The sequence below is a fragment of the Gymnoscopelus braueri genome (genome assembly GCF_963280865.1).
Source record: "Gymnoscopelus braueri genome assembly, chromosome: 10".
Lineage (NCBI taxonomy): Eukaryota > Metazoa > Chordata > Actinopteri > Myctophiformes > Myctophidae > Gymnoscopelus > Gymnoscopelus braueri.
This window is the reverse complement of record NC_137611.1, coordinates 15,752,970-15,773,560: the sequence shown is the minus strand read 5'-3', so window position 1 is coordinate 15,773,560 and position 20,591 is coordinate 15,752,970. Positions and strand designations below refer to the sequence as shown.

Here is a 20,591-nt window from a genome sequence, read left to right as displayed (position 1 = left end):
CCCCTCTCTCTCTCTCTCTCTCTCTCTCTCTCTCTCTCTCTCTCCTCCCACCTCCTCTTTGCGTGCAGCACACACAACACACACACAACACACACACAGCACAGCGCTGCTCCTATTCTCATTAAAGAGCTCTGCCTCTCTCTGTGTCCTCCTCACCCTCACAGCCCCCCCCTTTTCATACAATCAGCATTGAACATGCCCCCCCCCTCTCTCTCTCTCTCTCTCACACACACACACACACACACACACACACACACACACACACACACACACACACACACACACACACACCAGTGGTGTAAAGTAACTAAGTATATTTACTCAAGTACTGTTCTTAAGTAAAATTTTGAGGTACTTTTACTTTACTGGAGAACTTACAATTTTCAGTACTTTTACTTGTACTCCACTACATCTCAGAGGCAAATATTGTACTTTTACTCCACTAATTATTTGTTTTATCATATTGCGTTGCTTGCAATGCGACACATTGTGAGCTTGTAGATCTGCTATTTTCAAAAGATGTGTATACATTTGACATGTGAAATAGGGACATTTTGTATTATGAGTACTTTCTACTTTGGTACTATAATTACATTTTGATACCAATACTTTTGTACTTTTTTTTTAATTGAGTTTTGAATTGAGTTTTGAATTCCGGACTATAAATTGCAGTATTGATACTTTTACTTAAAGTGTAGTACTTTTTCCACAAACACACACACACACACACACACACACACACACACACACACACACACACACACACACACACACACACACACACACACACACACACACACACACACACACAGGGCGCTCCGGGGCTGCAAGCGGCCGTACGAGTACTGCACGGTGTGCTGTGTGCACTCGGATCACATCTCGTCTCTTTAGCAGATTGCATATCCACCCCCCCCCCTCCCCCCACCGGCCCCCTCTACTACTATTATAGCCTACTAGCTCTGTTGGCCCTAGGGGCCTTTTGCTTAAGACTGCTGCTGTCACTTTAAATATTGCATTTCATCTGAAGTTTATACGGTCGCTTCTTGAATGTTAAAGTGATTAAGGTTCAAGCAGAAAAGGCTCAGCTCTTCCTCTATGTGTGGCATAGATGGCCTACAGGCCTGCCCACTGTTCTGCAGATGTATCCTATATATCAGTGGTTCTCAACCTTTTCATGCCGCGACCCCCCAAAATAATCCTATTTGAACTGGGGAGTATGGGGACCCCTCACCCTGACAAGTACTTGTCTTGGAATGTAGGAGTTGAGGCATTACATTTATTTTTGACTCGGTTCCACAGATAAATATTCTTAAAAGTCCTTAAATTGTCACTTTATAAATGTGCAGATATACCCTGTATACACTTATACTGTATGTTGGTTTGTTTACTGTTGAGTGAGAAAACAATGTCGCACATTATAAGCTAATCATCCGGGGAGCCCCCAAAATCATGGGGACCAACCCCCAGTTTGGGAACCACATTGGCATAGCCTGCATGACTGATTATTAATATAAGTGACTTTATCATGTATTTCTTATCCACATACTGTAGTGTCCAGGTAGTATTTATGTATTTGTGGGGCAGCAGTGGCTCAGGAGGTAGAGTGGGAATCTGAAGGTTCCCGGTCCCGATCCCGGGGCTCTGTGACTGTGTTACTGTCGATGTGTCCTTGAGCAAGACACCGAACCCTTAGATCTGCTCTCGATGAGCAGGTTGGTGCCTTGCATGGTGTCCTCTGCCATCAGTGTGTGAGTGTATGGGTGAATGTAATGCACATTGTAAAGTGCTTTGGATAAAGGTGCTATATATAAACGCATTATTTACCATTACTTTTAAAGCTACACCTGATATGAAAAATGCTTCTTCCTCGCTATATGGGCCTCCACGCAGGGTCATTACTATGTTCCCCCACTTACCTTAGGGTTATAGGTGTAGGGTTATCAACGTAACGTAATATATTCACCTGTTTCCTAGGCTGTGTGTTTTCCACTTCCTGTCGGATTTCATTGGATATCATTAGTCATCTGACCAGTTTCATTGGATTTCATTGGATCAAATCGACAGGAAGTGGAACACACACAGGAAGTGAAAAGCCTAGGAAACAGGTGAATACAGTATAGGCATGTTTCCCTTTCTGTTGGTATTGTCAGAAACTGCCAGGTTAATTTCCCCTCCGCTCCACAAGGATACACCACAATGTGGTTCAGTGGTTACCTGTGGTGGTGACCTCACTTCCTCCCGCTATAAAAGCAGGACTGGATTCCCGTTCTCCCCCCTTGTCCTTTGTTTCCAAACACATGCAGCCGGCCTGTGTGTGTGCCGTGTGCTGCTGATGTACTGATGTTTGCCATGCGTCTGTTAAACCTGGTATAATGTAAGTTCCAGTGCTTTACTTCTAGTGATGTGGATTATATTTAAGAATTGATGAACTTGAGTTATATGGATATTTAGATGCGTTTAATATTACGAAGTAAATACTTTGGTCAATTATTATTTGATGATATACAATACCTTAATGTATATAATATGATTTAAAGGCCATTATTTATGTTTGATATTTTATCTGGCATGATATTATAATTTGTTTCTTTGTGTCTTTTGTTTAGAACCATGGCAATCATCATGAACCCCAATGTCAACACTTTACATCAGTATCCGGCTAAATAAACTGGATATTTGATTGCAACCTTTTGTTTCCTGGTGGTTTGTGGCTCCAGTATGAACTTTAAATCCTAACGGGTATCTATCTGTGTGCAGTTGAACTTGCCGTCATCATTTACATATTGTTGTGTGCGGTTTGGAGACACACATTCACACTTCCTCACCAATGTGGACACAATTTGTGTCTGACCTTTTGACGTGGTTTTGATGATCGGATCGTCAATGCCTTTTGGCTGCATTAGCACCTGACTTTTACCACTTAAAGGGATAGTTCACCCCCAAAATGACTTTCTCCTTATTGTCTCCGCCAGGCCGAAAGGCATGGCGAGAGTATGTTTTCGCCCCTGTCCGTCCGTCCGTGTGTCCGTGTGTGTGTCCGTCCGTCCGTCATTCTGTCATTTTGTGTACAGCTAATATCTGGCACCGTTGGCTTGATCGCAGAGAAACTGTGCACACACACTCCCTGGATGCCAGAGCAGAACCTCTGCCCCAAATTTTTCACATGGGCCTGTTATAGCGCCACCAGGAGGCCGCTTTTTGCAAAACAATTTTTTGGACAGTACTCCTACAGATTTTGGCCAAAAATCCCCCAAATCGGTACACAGTATCTCTATAGTCATTAAAAGAAACGGCTAATTTCAGATTTTTCATATTCCATCCTGATTGGCAAAAATTGGCTTTCAAAGTTTGCAGGAGTACTCCGTTTCGAACAAAATGCCTCAAATCATGAACACAGCATGCAATTTCCACACATTCCCATTAGGCCGAGGAAGAAATGGCATTTGAAAATGTTCAAATCAGCCTCATGGTGGCGCTGTAACAGGCCGATTCGTGTTTTTACCTATAACTACACCGATCAGTGTAAAACTTTGTATGCACACTCTCTAGAGGCCAAGGAAAAACCTTTGCCCTGCATTTTTCACATTTGCCTTTTATAGCGCCACCAGGAGGCAGACTTATGTAAAACACATTTTTTGATATTAAGCCTTCAGATTTGATCCAAATTTCACGCAAATAGGTACACATGATCTCTATAGTCATGTGATCAAGACGGATCTGTTTGATTTTTCATATTCCATCCTGATTGGCTAACATTGACATGTAATGTTTGCAGGAGTGGCCCGTTTTAAACAAAATGCCGCAAATCATGAACGCAGCGTCCGATTGTGGTGAAACTTTTAATGCACATTTGCACTACGTTGAGGAACCTTTTAACATTGGCATGTTATAGCGCCACCAGCAGGTCAAAATTAGCAAAACACATTTTTAGAACAAAATGCCTCAAATCATGCATGCAGTGTCCGATTGCCGTGCACAGCCTAGGAATAAATGGCACCCTTTTCACATTGGCCTATTATAGCGCCACCAGGAGGCCATAATAACCTACCTGACCTGGCGGAGACTTGTGCTCCGAGGAGCACTTTTTCTAGTTTCCTATCGATTAGTCACCCCATGGAGACTTGAATTCATGGATATTTTTTTGTTTTTGTTGCATTCCTAAGCCAATCATTTTGATTCCGGTAGGAGACACAAAGAATCTCCTCTGTCTCCTACCGGAACGGCTGCCTACCGGTCCACTGATCATTAAAGTATTGGCTTAGGAATGCAACAAAAACAAAAAAATATCCATGAATATATATTTTTTTAATGAACTATCCCTTTAACAGTGGTTTTCAACCCATTTCATATCAAGGTCCATTATTTATTCTGCATTTGAGCCACGGACCACCGTTTGATGAGATTTAGACTCTCAGACTCAAAACGTAGAATATTTTATTGTTGGATACAATTTTGTCCACAATTCCATGCTGTATTGATGTTGGTACCATAGGAGAGATAACAGGCAAAACGTAGATCAAAATAACAATTATTTAATTAAGTAATGCAGATGTTTAACAATAATTTAACTCTTGAGAGTGTAAAATGAAACCAATTGGACCCATTTTACACTCAAGATTTAAAGATGTATAAGGGTCCATTTGGTTACCTACTCCATCATTTAGCTGGGGGACCACCTTACTGGTTGAAGACCTCTGCTTTAAACCCTATACGGTTGACCGGAGTCCCACAGGGCTCTGTACTGCCGTCTTTTCTTTTTTCTGTCATTGTGGAAAAAGCTTTCGCCGATTGAGCCCAATCAAAACGTGACGTGTTGCGACTCGCTTTTTGAGATCTTGTCGATCTGCTATTTTCGAGTAAAGCTTTCCCCACAATACGGATGCCGGGGTTCAAGTGGTTAAAGGCATGTTATGTTATTGCCTGCCAGTTGTAAGTGCAGGGGGCCCCAGAGACATACTGTACGTCTATATACAATGTAGAATAACTCAGTCAATGCGCATTAGTCTACAGCAGTGGTTCTCAAAGTATAGGTCCCGGGACCCCCAGGGGTCCTTAAGAAGGTTCCAGGGGGTCCCCAGTCAATATATAAATGTTAATACAGCATCACAATACTTTGAACCACTTTAAAAAAAATTACATGGGTATTCATTTTTTTTTACATAAATCTTGTCTTCTGGCGTCCCCTAACTCCAGACATTTTCAGATGGGGGTCCGCGGACAAATGTATATCAGTTTGGGGGTCCTTCCTTGACATGAAAAAGTTTGAGAACCACTAGTCTACAGTGTGTAGACTCTACATTGTAGACCAGGGGTTTTCAACCAGCGGTCCGGGGACCACCAGTGGTCCTTGAGGGGGGTTCCAGGTGGTCCCCAGCTGGATGATGGAGAGTTGGTAACGAAATGGACCCTTATAGATCTTTAACACTTGAGGGCGTAAAATGAATTTGGTTTCATTTTACGCTCTCAAGAGTTAAATTGTTGTTAAACATCTGCATTACTTAATTAAATAATTGCTATTTTGATCTCTCCTATGGTACAAACATCAATACAAAGACAACATTTTATAAAACAAGTCTTGGGTCTGAGAGTCTAAATCTCATCAAACGGTGGTCTGTGGCTCAAATGCCGAATAAATAATGGACCTTGATATGAAACGGGTTGAAGACCACTGATTGTAGACTGATGCACATTGGCTGAGTTGAACATGTGCACCATGCCATCATATGGTAGCAATATGCCCACAAACACAGCACAGACCACAGGGGTTGGGGGGGGGGGTTATAGGGTTGTTGGATGGAAAAAGATAAGAGGGACGGAAGCACAGCACAGTAAGAGTAACAGACAAGAAAGAAAGAAAGAAAGATCAAAGAACAAGAAGGAAACAAAAAGTGTGTGGGGAGGTATCCGCAATGTGGCGCTGTGCTGCCCTCTGTTGGGCATGTTACCTTATTGCATTGTTCACAGAATAGGCTGTGTGCATAATTCAGTGTGGTTCTCAAAGTGGGGTCCGGGGACCCCCAGCAGTCCTTACGGGGGTTCCAGGGGGTCCCCAGCAAAATGACTAAATATAGCGTCACAATCATTTTAACCACTTTATCCATATTTTATACTTTGGCTACGTGACGTGCTGTGAGCTTGTATATCTGCTATTTTTTTTGAAAGATTGTGAATGATTTTGAACACTTCTCTTCTGGAGGTCCCAGCCACAAAATAATTTCAGATGGCGGTCCGTGGCCAAATACATATCAAATTGGAGTGGTCCTTTACATGAAAGAGAAGTTTGAGAACCACTCCATCCATTTAATTTGATTGGCTCTGCAGCAGATTTGAACTGGAAACCAGGGGTCATCACCATGCTCACTTGTGGTGGACATTCTTGTCAAAATGTTCTCATACAAAATGAATAGACAAACACGATAATTGACCATTACAGGTCTGTAACTCTGAGAGTGTACAAATGGAACAAACGTTTTAGCTCAAGAGTCTTGAGGCTTGGGTCCCGACTCCCGGCTCCTTTGGGTCTTGAATCAAGACGCAGGCTCCCGGGGGAGACATCAAATTTCTCTTTTGGGTCTTGAGTCTTGGGATTCACGTGTCCGTCGATCCTTCCCCCCTCGAAACAAACCGAAACTAATTTAACAATAGCGTCCGCGGAGCAGACAAAACCACGGAAAGATATTCACATTTTAACTTACTCTTTCATCATAGAAACAAGTGGGCTTATAACCAAAACGATCCATGTTCTCTGGGAGAAGTGGTGTTAGTGTTCCGTGTAGAAATATTGTTAGTGGGAATTAAAACATAGTCGCACCAACCGGAAGTGATGCGCTGAAGGCATACATAAACACCGGTTTCCTTGCGCTCTGGCGTTACGTTTTCTTCCGCCCAGAGCCAACAGACATAGAACAAACAGCAGAGGGCGCTGTTTTTCATTTTCAGTTGGCGATGGGTTCCCAGATTGTGGGACTCAAGACCCAAAAGAGAAATTTTATGTCTCCCCGGGAGCCTGCGTCTTGACTCAAGACTCTTTTGGGTCTTGAGTCTTGGGACTCAAGACCCAAAAGAGAAATTTGATGTATCCCCGGAATCATACGAGGAAGTAAAATGTATAATAAGCAAGAAAGGAAACACAATAAATGGATCCAGGGAGTAAGTGTGGCAAAGTATTGCCGACAAATTAAATGCACAAGTCGTCCAAAAATATATACAATTAATGGTAAAAGTACATGGAAGTACAATTCACAATACAAGGTACTCTAAACTGGATCGCTCATAAAAGCACTTGGCTTATTTAAAATGAGATCCCCGTGCACTCAAATCATGATGACATTTAAGAAGACATACAAATATACACTACTATGCAGAACGTCATACAATCAGCTTACAGGTTACTGGTATGAAAAACAAGAAATATGTACAATAGACAGTTTTAGGAGGAGGGGAGGGGGGGGGGGTGTAGGTTAAGACTTTGACAGGGGCCAATTTGGAAATGAAGGTGTAAGTATGTAGGACTAGTAGCCTGCCAAAGTTTGTACTTTTTCCCCAGTTTAAATGTCCATTGCCATTGACAATGCATTGGGCGCTTAAAGTTAAATATTTCAAAAAACTACAAATCATTTCAAAGTAAAACATCTCAAGGATGCATGTCCACAGTAAGGTGGAATTTTTGAACTGTGAATGGAGTTTCTAAGTGAAAGTGTTTTTTTGAGGTCCCAAAATCTTCCATCGGCCTCCATTATAAATCTCTGAACTTTTAAAGGAGTACAATTCTAAAACCATGAAACATTTCAAAGATTCATTTTCAGGCAAACATGTCCACAGTGAGATGAACATTTTAAAGTTTGAATGGGGTTTATAGATGTAAGTATGTATAACTAGTAGCCTGCCAAAGTTTGCACTATTTTCCTTTAAATGTCCATTTCCAGAGATTTGCCATTGACATTGCATTGGGTGCTTAAAGTTAAGTATTTCAAAAACTACACATTATTTCAAAGTAAAAATCTCAACCATGCATGTCCACAGTAAGGTGGACATGCATGGTTGAGATAAATTGTGAATCAAGTTAAAGTATGAAGGAACAGCGAGGTGCCAAAGTTTTCAGATGTAAGTTTTAAAAGTTAAATATCTCAAAAACTTGGAAAAATATCCCTGTTGGATTTGAACCAATACCCCACAGGTTGCAAGGCCTGTTTCTTAATCACTCCTCCACCATGATTCATAACTTCTCTGGTCTCTTACACACTCTTCAGTGAAAGATTAGATAAAGGTGCAAAAGTCAGGTTAAAGTTGGAAAATTGTCCTAGTTAGATTTGAACCGGGAACCTTCTGTTTTTAGGCACTGTATCTAAACCACTGCACCACAGTGCTTCTTAGTTTATCTGCTCTCTTGCGTGCTATTCACTGAAAGATTAGATAAAGGTAAAAGCCCCAGGTAAAAGTTGGATAGATGTCCCTGCGGGATTTGAACTCACAACCTTCTGTATGCAAGGCCTGTATCTTAACCACTGCTCCACCATGGTTCATACTTTCGCTGGCCTCTTGCATGGTCTTCAGTAAAAGATAAGATAAATGTGAAAGAGTCAGGTAAAAGTTGGAAAACTGTCCTTGTTGGATCTGAACCGGGAACCTTCTGGTTGCAAGTCCTGTATCTAAACCACTGCACCACAGAGGTTCTTACTTACTCTAGTAACTTGCGTGGTGTTCTCTGAAAGATTAGATAAAGGTAAAAGCCCCAGATAAAAGTTAGAAAGATGTCCTTGCGGAATTGAACTCAGTACCTTCTGCATGAAAGGCCTGTATCTTAACCACTGCTCCACCATGGTTCATACTTTCCCAGGGCCCTATTTCACAAAAAGTGAATTAAATAAGCCTGGGCTTAAGTCAAATCCAGGCTTGACAAAGTTGGGTCCGTATAGCCTGGTTTATTCCGTTCCATGAACGTCAAGCCAGGCTGAAAAGGAGCGACTTTGTCGAGCTAGGCCTTGTCAAGCCAGGCTGTGTCGAGCCAGGATAGTAAAGCCAGGCTTCACGTATTCCTGTAAAAGACCATGAAAGTCGATAGCAGAATCCTTGAACTTGCCACGCGTCGATTCACCAGACGTTCCATCCACTCCAATGATATGGGAAAAAACGGAAATCAAATCCATATCATTGAAGTGGATGGAACTTCCGGTGAATCGACGCGTGTGTGTGGACGCAGCCAATCAAACAGCCATGGGAACATGAACCGGAAAACAGGAAACGGGTATGCCAACCTGGAAGGGACTATACAGTAATGCACAGAGCCGATATCATTCTATATCGTATCCATTTATTTAGTATATGTGAGACCAAAATGAGACAAGCCGAAGAGGAATTAACCCAAATGCATGTTTATTTGAAGTCAACAACTGAACCGGTATAGTAACAAAAAAAAGCAAAATACTGTATGAACGGAAAACAGCCAACAGACGCAAACCCACCCTGACACGTGTGTGTGGTCTCGCCTTGATGACATCATCGGGCCGTAGTACAAAGTAACATACATGAACAGCAACTATTCTCGTGTGATATGGATGTTTATTCCAAAGGAAGACTTTGTCATTGGAAAGAAAAAACAACCACTTAAACAATACATGTTTTTTAGTCGTCAAAATAATAAAGAGTTTTGTGAAGGAAACTCACATAGTAGTAGAATCTTGTTTTGGGTCATTTCTACACCCCTCACACTCACACACACACACACTCCCACACTTATATACACACACGCACACATATGCACAAATACATTATAGCCACAGACAACATGCCTGCCGTGCATATCCACTTACGTATGTGTGTGTGCGTGTTGTGGATTGTTGTTGTTTTCCGTGCGTGTAAGTGTGTATAGGTGCACTTTGTAATAGTATCCAATAAAGGCAACACTATATACATGGAAATTATATAAAAAAGTGGCAGACTGAAACCCCTGAAAAATAAGATTACGCAAAACAAACTAACTTCTAACCCTTCAAGTGTTGGAATTTCTAAGTCATAAAAAAAAGAAAAGAAAACGATTATCCGTCGAATTGAAAGTAATAGCTCTACAGTTAAGATTATGCACACCTTTAGAAAAGAAAGAAAATAATTTAAAAATCTAAACAAATGTTTACTACAAAGGGAAAAGAGAGCAATGGTTGGTAGTGTGGTACCGCTTGAGACGACGGCTGGAGAATGAGACTGAAGTGGCTGGAAAGGGGGGGGGGGGGTCTTTAATGGTCTGGTAGTGACAGAACCACAAATAAATAGCTGGTCTTTAGCTGACACCTGGTGGCAGCTAGTTGTTACTGCACCGATGCAATGACACGAACCAGTGATGTCCCAAACAATGTCTGCTTGAGCTCCTATTATTGTGATTCTAGCCATGTTAAATATGGCCCTACTAGCACTGCTTGAGCTAGTTAAGACTTTCCACCATATTACATTATGCTTTTGTTTTTGTTTTTTTGCTCTGAGCTATCAAGTACCCAGGACTGGAGGAACTGTTTTAAGGTACCAGAGCACATCATGTTTGCAGATCAGCAGGAACAACAGTGAAGGGAGATCCTTATGGACTCTCTGGGTCTCACAAGGGGGAGCTTGCCAGCAGAAAACACTTCAACATGTCCAGACAGCACTACCTTCGTTTACAACCCTTTTCTCATGCAACCTACAGCACATGCTAGAGTAAACTAAGACAGAAACAACAGGACGACATTGTACAGGCAAATACAGGTCCATTAGTTTTTTAAAAGACACTACACACTCAAGAGTATGAAGTGGACATTCCTTTCTTCAATTTTACATTGGAGGTTAAATACAAATCAAACCATCTCTTTCTTCTTCCTGGGACAAGCCCCCCCCCCGGGGTCGAGACCCTGCGTGTTAATTCCTCTGGTCTGCAGACATCACTGTGTGTCATTTGTGAAGTTGTGTGAGCAGGTTGAACAATGCGTTGAAGTCCTTTAAAACACTGAACATGGTGTTTTTTGATGAAACCCGCGTACAGCCCACCTTGCCAGGCGCCCCCGGGCAAAAACACAACAAAAGCTCGACCTCAATATCATTCAAACACTATCCAAACTTATTACAGCAGAAAATCCCAATTATAACCACTAGTAGGAGGAAAGCAAACAAACCAAAAGAAATGGACCCATAGGTGGTTGCCTCACTCATTTTAATAGCAAAGCTAGCTTATAGACTCACTAGTCTGCTAATCGCATTCTCAGTAGCCAGCTAGGTAGCATTTTAATGACAGATGTGGAGGGGGGGGGGGGGGTAAAGGTACGGAAAGCAAAATCCCTGAACATTTTCAGAAAAAAGTGTACAAAACTATCACAGACGTTAACTGTCTACAGGTAGGGCAACAGCAAATTGGTTATCTCTCCCAAAAAACATGACAGAGCAAATCAGTGCACCTCCACCACCATCTAGAGACGTGTGTTCCTATGTCTTCCTATGTTTTCCTGAACAACCACAGTCCAGCGAGGAGAATCAGAGAGTGATTTAAGAGGACGAAAGGACAGAGAGAGAGAGAGAGATAGAGCAAGAGCGAGAAGGAGTGATCGGGTGGAGACGGAGTGGGACACAGACTATTAAGAGACGGATGAGCAGAGGGGAGGAAAAAAATAAAGTGAAAAGGACCGATTGGGTTTCCTAAATCCTCTATTTTCCAGTCTAGCATCACTTTAATCCAAGCAGCCTGCCTTCCCCCAGACAAGCGCGTTGGCATAGACACAGTCTGAGGCCCTGAGGCATTTTAGCTAGTCTGCAGTCAGATCCCAAAGCTGGGCCAAGTGGGGATTGCCAGAGCCATGGCTAAGGCTGAGTATTTATGAAAACCACTACTAATTTTTTTAAAATTTGAAACCTAATCCAAGTTGGCAAATCATTTCACAAAAACAATGAGAGGTGGGTGGTTTTTTGAAGTGGTTAATATAATATATACATTATGTATGCAGCGGCTGGTCCTGTTTGGACCCCGTGATGTCCTTTCTCATCATCCCAAGAGCAGTGAGTGTGCAAAGGCTGTTAAAAGAGGAAGCCGGTGATGTCACCGCCGAGTGGATTTAGTGCTTGGTGGGTCGGGAGCCAAGAGCAGCACTTTGCCGCAAGGAGAAAAACGCCGGGAGTCAAGCAGTGTGTGTACTCACTGGAGGCACCGCTGAGCCAACCCAAGGACTACTGCGGTCACACTCCACCTGCATGGGCACTCCAAGCAAAGTGCAACAAACGCTCACTTCCAGATGCTACGTGAGCCTAGCCTGGCTCCATGTACAGTGGGGAAAAAAAATCTGTCGCAGAGAGGGAGGGGGGGGGGGGGGGGGGCGGGAATGGAGTGAGCTGATAAGAGCCACCACTGTGTGAAAGAGACTACAGCAAAGTCAAAATCAATAAAAGATTGCAGTGAGTGAAAGAAAGTCATTATGATCAACTCTTTGAATTTGAAAGTAATATTATAAAATCATATTTATGAACTCCCGGACCGTCCGACCGACTGACAGACTGACTGACTGACTGACTGACTGACTGACTAACAGACAGACACTGTAAACGTTTAACACTGACAGTAACACATCAAGGAAAAAAATACAAATTAAACTTGTGTGGGTCCCAAATCAAACCAGACAAAGAAATCAAAAACAACCAAAACTGTTCTCATACAAATATTTGCAGTTTAAGGTAAGTTTTCATCGCACTTGTCATTATTAATTCTTTTTTTGTTTTGCTCTTTTTTTTGTTCTTCCCCAGATATTGATATTTTCAACTCAGCATTTCCACGCATGTAATAAAAACAGGCAGGCTTTTTAGAGTATATACTGTACGTTACTGTACCGCAGTAACAGACTGTATGAGATACGGGAGGTGGGGGGGGTTGAGAGAGGTTGAGAGAGACAGAACAGAGAGAGTGAGAGAGCGGGGGGTAGAGAGGGGGGGGGGGGGGGGGGTAGACACTAGAGAGTGAGGAGAGAGAGAGAGAAATGATAGTGTATTTACAGCACACCAAACATTTTCTGTCGAGTAAAAAGAACGCTATATAATGCTATATATATATTTATATATTTATACTACTGTCACCCTGCATCCTGGAGGAAGCACAGGGTGGGAATGCTGTTTTTGCATGAGTGTGTGGTGTTGTTGTTGTTGTTGTTGTTGTGTTGTGGTGCTGCTGCTGCTGCATTTATGGTTATATGTTTTACCGAGAGGCCCGGGATGTATAACATGACTGTTTGTGGACGGTATACACTGCATGTGCTACTGTAAAGTTTGGAATGATTTTTTAAACATGAGTGTATGTGTGTGAAAGAGAGAGTGAGAGCGATGGGGTAAAGAGAGATGTAGAGAGAGAGAGAGAGAGAGAGAGAGAGAGAGAGAGAGAGAGAATGAATGTTTTACCAGTATCATAATGTGCAGGTTTTGTCCATTAGGTGGCGTTAGAACGTGTAGTGAGAGAAATGGAGAGAATGAGACGATGGATTTGAGTCAGGGTGTTGGGGCTGGGGGGGGGGGGGGTGGTTACTGGGGTACATGGGGTTTCACTGGGGTAGATAGGGTTTACTGGGATAGATGGGTGGGGTTTACCGAGTAGGTGGGATTGGAAGGGGGTGGGGTTTTCTGGGGTACATTGGACTGGGGGAGGGGGGTGGGGTATACTGGTATAGGTAGGACTGGGGGAGGGGTGGGGTATACTGGTAGGAGTGGGGGAGGGGTGGGGTATACCGGGGTAGGGGTAGGTAGGACTACAGTCTCTTGGCATGCTGGAATGTGACCTACAATTAACACCCCCGCCCAAAATTAAGCCGAGTACATTTTTGCTCCCGGTGTCCCCGAGAGAACACCTAGCTTCTGGAATGCAATGCATGTATATATAGATATTATATAAATAATAATAACAAGAATAACAATAATAATAAACCTCATTAATGTGCCATTCAAAACAATTCCAAAACGTGTTAGTGGTTAGTGGTATGCCATGTCGATGTTAATGTTAATGTAGGAGCATTCAATTTGTTTTTTTTCTCCTTCTTCCCAGAACTCTGTGTGTGTGTGTGTGTGTGTGTGTGTGTGTGTGTGTGTGTGTGTGTGTGTGTGTGTGTGTGTGTGTGTGTGCGTGTGCGTGCTGATGCGCGTGGCCAGTGACAGAAGGTATAACTTCTTTTTTTCATCCGTACATCAGTGCAAAACAAAAATCTCCCGTCCTGTATCAGTGTGAAGAAGGTAAGGTGTACCGGGGTGATGCTCCTTTTAACCCACGCTCAGTTCCTCCGGCAAACAGTCCATCTTTTGCTCCCCCAATAGCCCCCCTCTCCCCCCCCATTCCCCCCCCCACCCCACACACATACACACACTGTCCTCTCTTCCGTCCGAGCGAAGAACTGAAGCGTCGTGGAGGCAAAACGATGGGTTTCATTTTTCTTTTTCTCTTTGCACCCTGTCTGCTCCTGTCCGTCTCCTCCTCCTCTCCTCTCCTACACCCGCCCCCCCGCCCACCCACAATCCCCCCCCCCCCCAGCCCACCCACCCGCCCATGCAATCCCCTCTTCTTCTCCTCCTCCTCCACCACTACTCCTCCTCCTCTTCCTCTTCATCTTCTCCTCCTTTCCCCTCCTGGTCTTCTCCTCTCTTCCCTTTATATGAAGTACTCCTTCTTGTCCTCGGCTCCGGAGTGGCCGCCCTCGGCGTTGATGATGGCCGTGTCGGCGTCCGGGGCGTCGTCGGAGCCCTTGGCCTCATGGGTCAGGTACGTGCCTGTTATGACACAGAGAGAGAGAGAGAGAGAGAGAGAGAGAGAGAGAGTACAATTAACAACCACGTCAAGATCTGTTATTTTCTTTTATTTTGTAGTGATATTTTTGTGTTTCCTGGTTTCTTTGTTGTAGTCAGTGGTGGAAAGTAACTAAGTACATTTACTTAAGTACTGTACTTAAGTACAATTTTGAGGTATTTGTACTTTACTTGAGTATTTCCAATTTCCAATACTTTTACTTCTACTCCACTACATCTCAGAGGCAAATATTGTACTTTTACTCCACTACATTTATTTGAGAACTTTAGTTACTAGTTACTTTTCAGATATAAATTATGATATGAAACATACACTAACCACTTTAAACCTATTTTAAACCTAGACTATTTGAAAATAGCAGATCTACAAGCTCACAACGCGTCGCATCGCGACGCGTTGTGAGCTTGTAGATCGGCTATTTTCAATATTTTGTACTTTTACTTTTGGTACTTTAAGTACATTTTGATGCCAATACTTTTGTACTTTTACTCAAGTAAATTTTTAATTCTGGACTTTTACTTGTAACAGAGTATTTTTATATTGCAGTATTGGTACTTTTACTTAAGTAAGGAATTTGGGTACTTTTCCCACCACTGGTTGTAGTTAAGTTTTACTTTACAGTTGTATTCCTTTATTTTGTAGTAATAATGTCTAGTGTGTTTTTGTGTTACTTTGTTTCATAATGATGTTGGCCATCTCTCGCAGTTCGTAGAGAGCAACATTGTATTTTATTTATTCATAAGGCCTCGTGTGGTAAACGTCCTTTATACCTATCCTCGCTTTTTGGAACCAAAGGTTACGGGACATTCAACACGTTCTACTAAACACACATTAGATATACCAGTCCACGTAACTAAGAGCAGTGAACGAGGAAAGACTGCTTTCATGTATTATGCTCCACACAAATGGAACAAACTTCAGGACTCTCTGAAACTGGTGCGATTGGTCTCAATAGAGACACTCAGGGTGCTTCTTGAGGACACACTACATAGTGACTGCACCTGTTTCATGTTTATTTGCATCTGTGACATTGCAATGTGATTCAAATGTTTGTTATTGTTTCCCTTTTATACATACTGTCAGTACACATGTACAGACAGACAGAAATGTACAGATATCGATAGATCTGTAATGATTTATCGATATCGGTTGAATTTCGGACGATTTTATTAGATGCCTTCCCTGGTATCTAAATATCGGCATCAGCATCGGCCACTGAAAAAAACACTTCACTAACACAATAAATTCTATAGATCATTCTAGGCTAGGCAGGTCTTTAACAGCAGAACACTCCCTCTTCATACTACATGCTCAGCATTGTCACAGCACTGTCAGTGATCAAACTCCCTTCACCTCCCCAGCCTCCTCCTTGTTGGCATCTAGGTCTTCTCCATGTTAAATGCATGATTCTGCGGATTGCGTGATCTGTGTATCTGTCATGTTCATGTAATAACTCTTAGTATCTTAGGCTCTGCTTCTGGGGGGATAGCGATCTCGGATTCTGTGTCATGCTTGCGTCAGATAATCGGTAGTATCACAAGAGAGCAGAGTCACACCGCCAAAACCGAATGCAATAAATGGTTAATCCCGATGACAGTGTCTGACTGAATACACACTGCTGCGTACCAATATATTCTGTTAGTTCAATACAATTGTAAGTACTTCATGATACTTGATTTGCTGCACAGCACAGCCCTGAGAGAGATTTATACTGTAAGTCCTGAGAGATTTATCTCTGAAAGTTTTTACACCAAGTTTTTACACCAGGTTCTTACTGTGCATAACTGAGACAGATCCCTGTAAACGGAGAGAGCGTGGGATGAGAGGAACGAGGGAGAGCGAGAGAAAGAGAATACAATTACCAATGTCCCTCGACTGGATTTTCTAAGCTTGGCACAACTAATTAATCTCTATTTTTTTTCCATTTGTTATACATTATCGTAGCAACTGACAATTATCTGCTATTACTGATATGAGCCACGTCCCTGATGAGAGAGAGAGAGAGAGAGAGAGAGAGAGAGAGAGAGAGAGAGAGAGAGAGAGAGAGAGAGAGAGAGAGAGAGAGAGAGAGAGAGAGAGAGAGAGAGAGAGACGAGAGATGGAGGATAGACAAGAGAGAAATAATGAAACAGAGAGAGAGAAAGAGAGGAACACAGAGAGAGTGTATGTCTCCCTGTCTGAGTGCATACAAGTAGGAAAGAGAGAGAAAGAAAGAGAAAAACAAGAAGGCCAAGAGAGGAAGTAGGTGAAGAGAGAGAGAGAGAGAGAGAGAGAGAGAGAGAGAGAGAGAGAGAGAGAGAGAGAGAGTTACCTTGGTGGTCTTATTAGCTTTTTTAACTATTTAAATAGCTAAATATTCTATATCCTTCTTCTTTATGATTGTTTCCTTTCCCTCCTATCCATCCTTCCGTCCATGTGTGTGTGTGTGTGTGTGTGTGTGTGTGTGTGTGTGTGTGTGTGTGTGTGTGTGTGTGTGTGTGTGTGTGTGTGTGTGTGTGTGTGTGTGTGTGTGTGTGTGTGTGTGAGAACAGCTAATCTCCTGCACCGTTGGACCGATCGGCGTGAAACTTGGCAAACACAGTAGGCCATCTGCTGGGCCATTAATAAAAAATAAATAAATAAAAAGGTCCTTAAATTGTCACTTCACTGACATCTGGGGACCCCCCCCCAAAATCATGTGGGGACCCCCCCGGGGGTCCCGACGCACAGGTTGAGAACCACTGTCATAGAGGCTCTAACCAGCCCTATGAGAAGCTGTTATCGCTACACATCCAGGCTCAGAGAGCGTTGGCATAATAGCCTTGATATTTTTTGTAATTAATTTACCTGCCTGAATACTTGACTTGGCGCTTGACAGCCGCCTCCTGTGTTTGTGTGTGTGTGTGTGTGTTGTGTGTGTGTGTGTGTGTGTGTGTGTGTGTGTGTGTGTGTGTGTGTGTGTGTGTGTGTGTGTGTGTGTGTGTGTGTGTGTGTGTGTGTGTGTGTGTGTGTGTGTGTGTGCGCGTGTGTGTGCATGTGAGGTGGATGCACTTGAGTGGGTAGCCGACCTAAGGGTCTGAAATAAAGATTAAATATATACATTCATTTTTTTCCTAGTTATGAATATGATTATTATTTATTATAAAGAGGAGAGAGAGAGAGAGAGAGAGAGAGAGAGAGAGAGAGAGAGAGAGAGAGAGAGAGAGAGAGAGAGAGGAAGTCATTAGGATTAGTGTATTTGTTCACTCTCTGCATACGAGTAGAAAGAAGAGAGAGAGAGAGAGAGAGAGAGAGAGAGAGAGACATTTTAGATTTTGCGTTGGCTATTCAATAGCAGATATACAAGCTCACAGCGCGTCACTTTGTGACGCGCTGTGAGCTTGTATATCTGCTATTTTTGAACATTTTTGAAAAATTCTTGAAAGTGTGCGAACTACTGATTTAGAAGGTAGTTCACCCAAACAAATGAAACAAATTGAGTAAAATGAAATTAAGTAATTTTTTGGGTGAACTACTCCTTTAAGGCGAGCGGTGGCACTGCAGGATGTGCAGGATGTGGAGAAAGACGCAGCGGCGTGAGTGAGTGACTTATAATATAAGCTACTGTATAGGTGGGTCTCCAAGGAGAACGTACACGCTAGGGTGTCTCCAAGGAGAATGTCAATGCTAAGTGGGTCTCCAAGGAGAATGTGTACAAGGTGCACAATAACAGCAGAGATGCAGTTTGACCTGATACGACCGCATGGGTTTATTAGCTGAAAACACACTTTCAGAGGAGCTGCTGTGGGTTTCTGCAGCACACACACACACACACACACACACACACACACACACACACACACACACACACACACACACACACACACACACACACACACACACACACACACACACACACACACACACACACACACACACACACACACACACACACACAGTACAAGTCCTCAGTGTTGCATAACTGTGGGGAGTGAACAAATGGAATCAATTAAGATGATTGATTGTCGAGGGCCCACCGATGGCTTATAGTGCAGCGGTTCTCAACCTTTTTATGCAGCGACCCCCCCCTCAAAATAATCATAATTGAACTGGGGACCCCGCAAAATAATCATATTTGAACAAGGACCCCCCACCCTGACAAGCACTTGGTAAGTGTAGGAGTTGAGGCATTACTTTTAGTTTGACTCGGTTCCACAGATATATCAAAATCTAAATGTTTGCCTCTTTCTTATATTATTTGACAATTTGGCCAATGTTTGACCAGTTTTTATAGTATTCCCCCGCCCCCTTTTTTTAGGTATTAAAAAGGTCTTAAAAGTCACTTTACTGTCATCTGGGGACCCCCCCCCCCCCCCCCAAAAGTGCCAAATATAGGCTCTGACACAGCCTGACAGCGAGTAACGGGTTTGATTCCCAAGCCCAGCGGACCTTTGCTGCATGCGTGTCACTCCCTATTTCCTGTCAAAAAAAAAAGGCAGAAAAGTGTGTCATGTCTTCCTTTGGCAAAGTGACAATATTACTGCATGTTGTTGTCCTCTCAGCTCATGTGTGACCAGACACTCTCATAGTAACATGGAGCTCAATCCAGGACGGTCAGGACGGTCAGGATGGTCAGGATGGTCAGGATGGCGAACGCAAAGACAGCATTGTCAGGCAAAAAGATTGTAATCTCAATTTTTCAACTTTTTTCCCGTAAATGAATGCCCTACCTCATCAATTGTCACACAAAAGTAGTGAAAATAGCCCATCTACTCTGATCTATGGTTAACATCACATTCAAATGTAATTTTAACTAAATCGATTAGTTTGATTAACCCTTAGCGGTGGAGGAGGATGTTTTTGGGCAACCAAAACAAACACCAAAAATACATGGAGGGAGTCAGTGTGTTTCTGCAGGTAAACACCACTGCACTACTCCAGTGGATGATATTGTTTTGTTATATAAACTAGTGATGAGCGGGTCGACCCGTGACCCGCGGGTCAACCCGCGGCGCGGGTGGTCGAGTCAGGATTTCAGAGGCAATTATGCGGGCTGTGGGTGAGCGGGTCAGCCGCTCTCACACGCAAAAAAAAAACAAAAACTATTTTGAACAACATGCTTGTTTATTTAGCCCATGACAATGTTGTGCTACTGTAGACATTTAAAGCGACTTTGGGTACTTAAAAGAGCGCTATATAAATCTGAGCTATTATGATGATCATTATCTTTTTTTTTCCCACCGCGGGTCGCGGGGCGGGTTGATAGATTTATATATGGGTTTGCGGGGTCATGAAAAAACCCGACCCGCACATCACTAATGTAAACATAGGGCAAAAGGTATATACTATGCCTTTAGCTCTACAATGGTGGTGCACCAAAATAGCGAGAATACTGTAGCCAATCTACTATTTCAAAACGCGGCACAGTAATTCGAGACAAAAATTAAATATTAAAATAAAATAAAGTTGACCCAGGCCTATGCTGTAGCAGAAAACGTACCGTTTGGTGATGCACACAGCGAGGCACATGCTGTACTCTCTACTCAATCATCTGTAACAACTCTAATAGCACTTCTTCAAACTGCTTTATCCATGTAACCAGCAATAACACTCAGCCACTTTCCATTTTGGACACAAAGCTCTTTCACCATTTGTAAAGTATAAAATAGGGCTTACATAAGTGGTCGGAGTAAAGTGACAGCAACACGTCACCGTTTCCATCCAGCTATGTCTCCATCCATTCAACCATCCTTTCATTCATTCAGCCAGCCATCCACCTTTTCATTCTTCCATCCATCCATTTGTTACTTTGTTCAGCTTAGCATGCTTTCTTTCTTTCTTTCTTTTTCCT

The 20,591-nt window shown here is 42.8% G+C and overlaps 1 protein-coding gene across 1 annotated transcript in view; it reads right to left on the bottom strand.

Moving 5' to 3' along the window:
- Positions 1-14,583: 14,583 nt before the first annotated feature.
- cadm3 (cell adhesion molecule 3) overlaps positions 14,584-20,591 on the bottom strand; it is a 149,302-nt gene continuing 143,294 nt past the window's right edge. The window contains 1 exon segment of the mRNA XM_080441251.1: positions 14,584-14,745. Within this exon segment, the coding sequence (XP_080297377.1) occupies positions 14,627-14,745 (119 nt within the window). The 3' untranslated portion in view covers positions 14,584-14,626.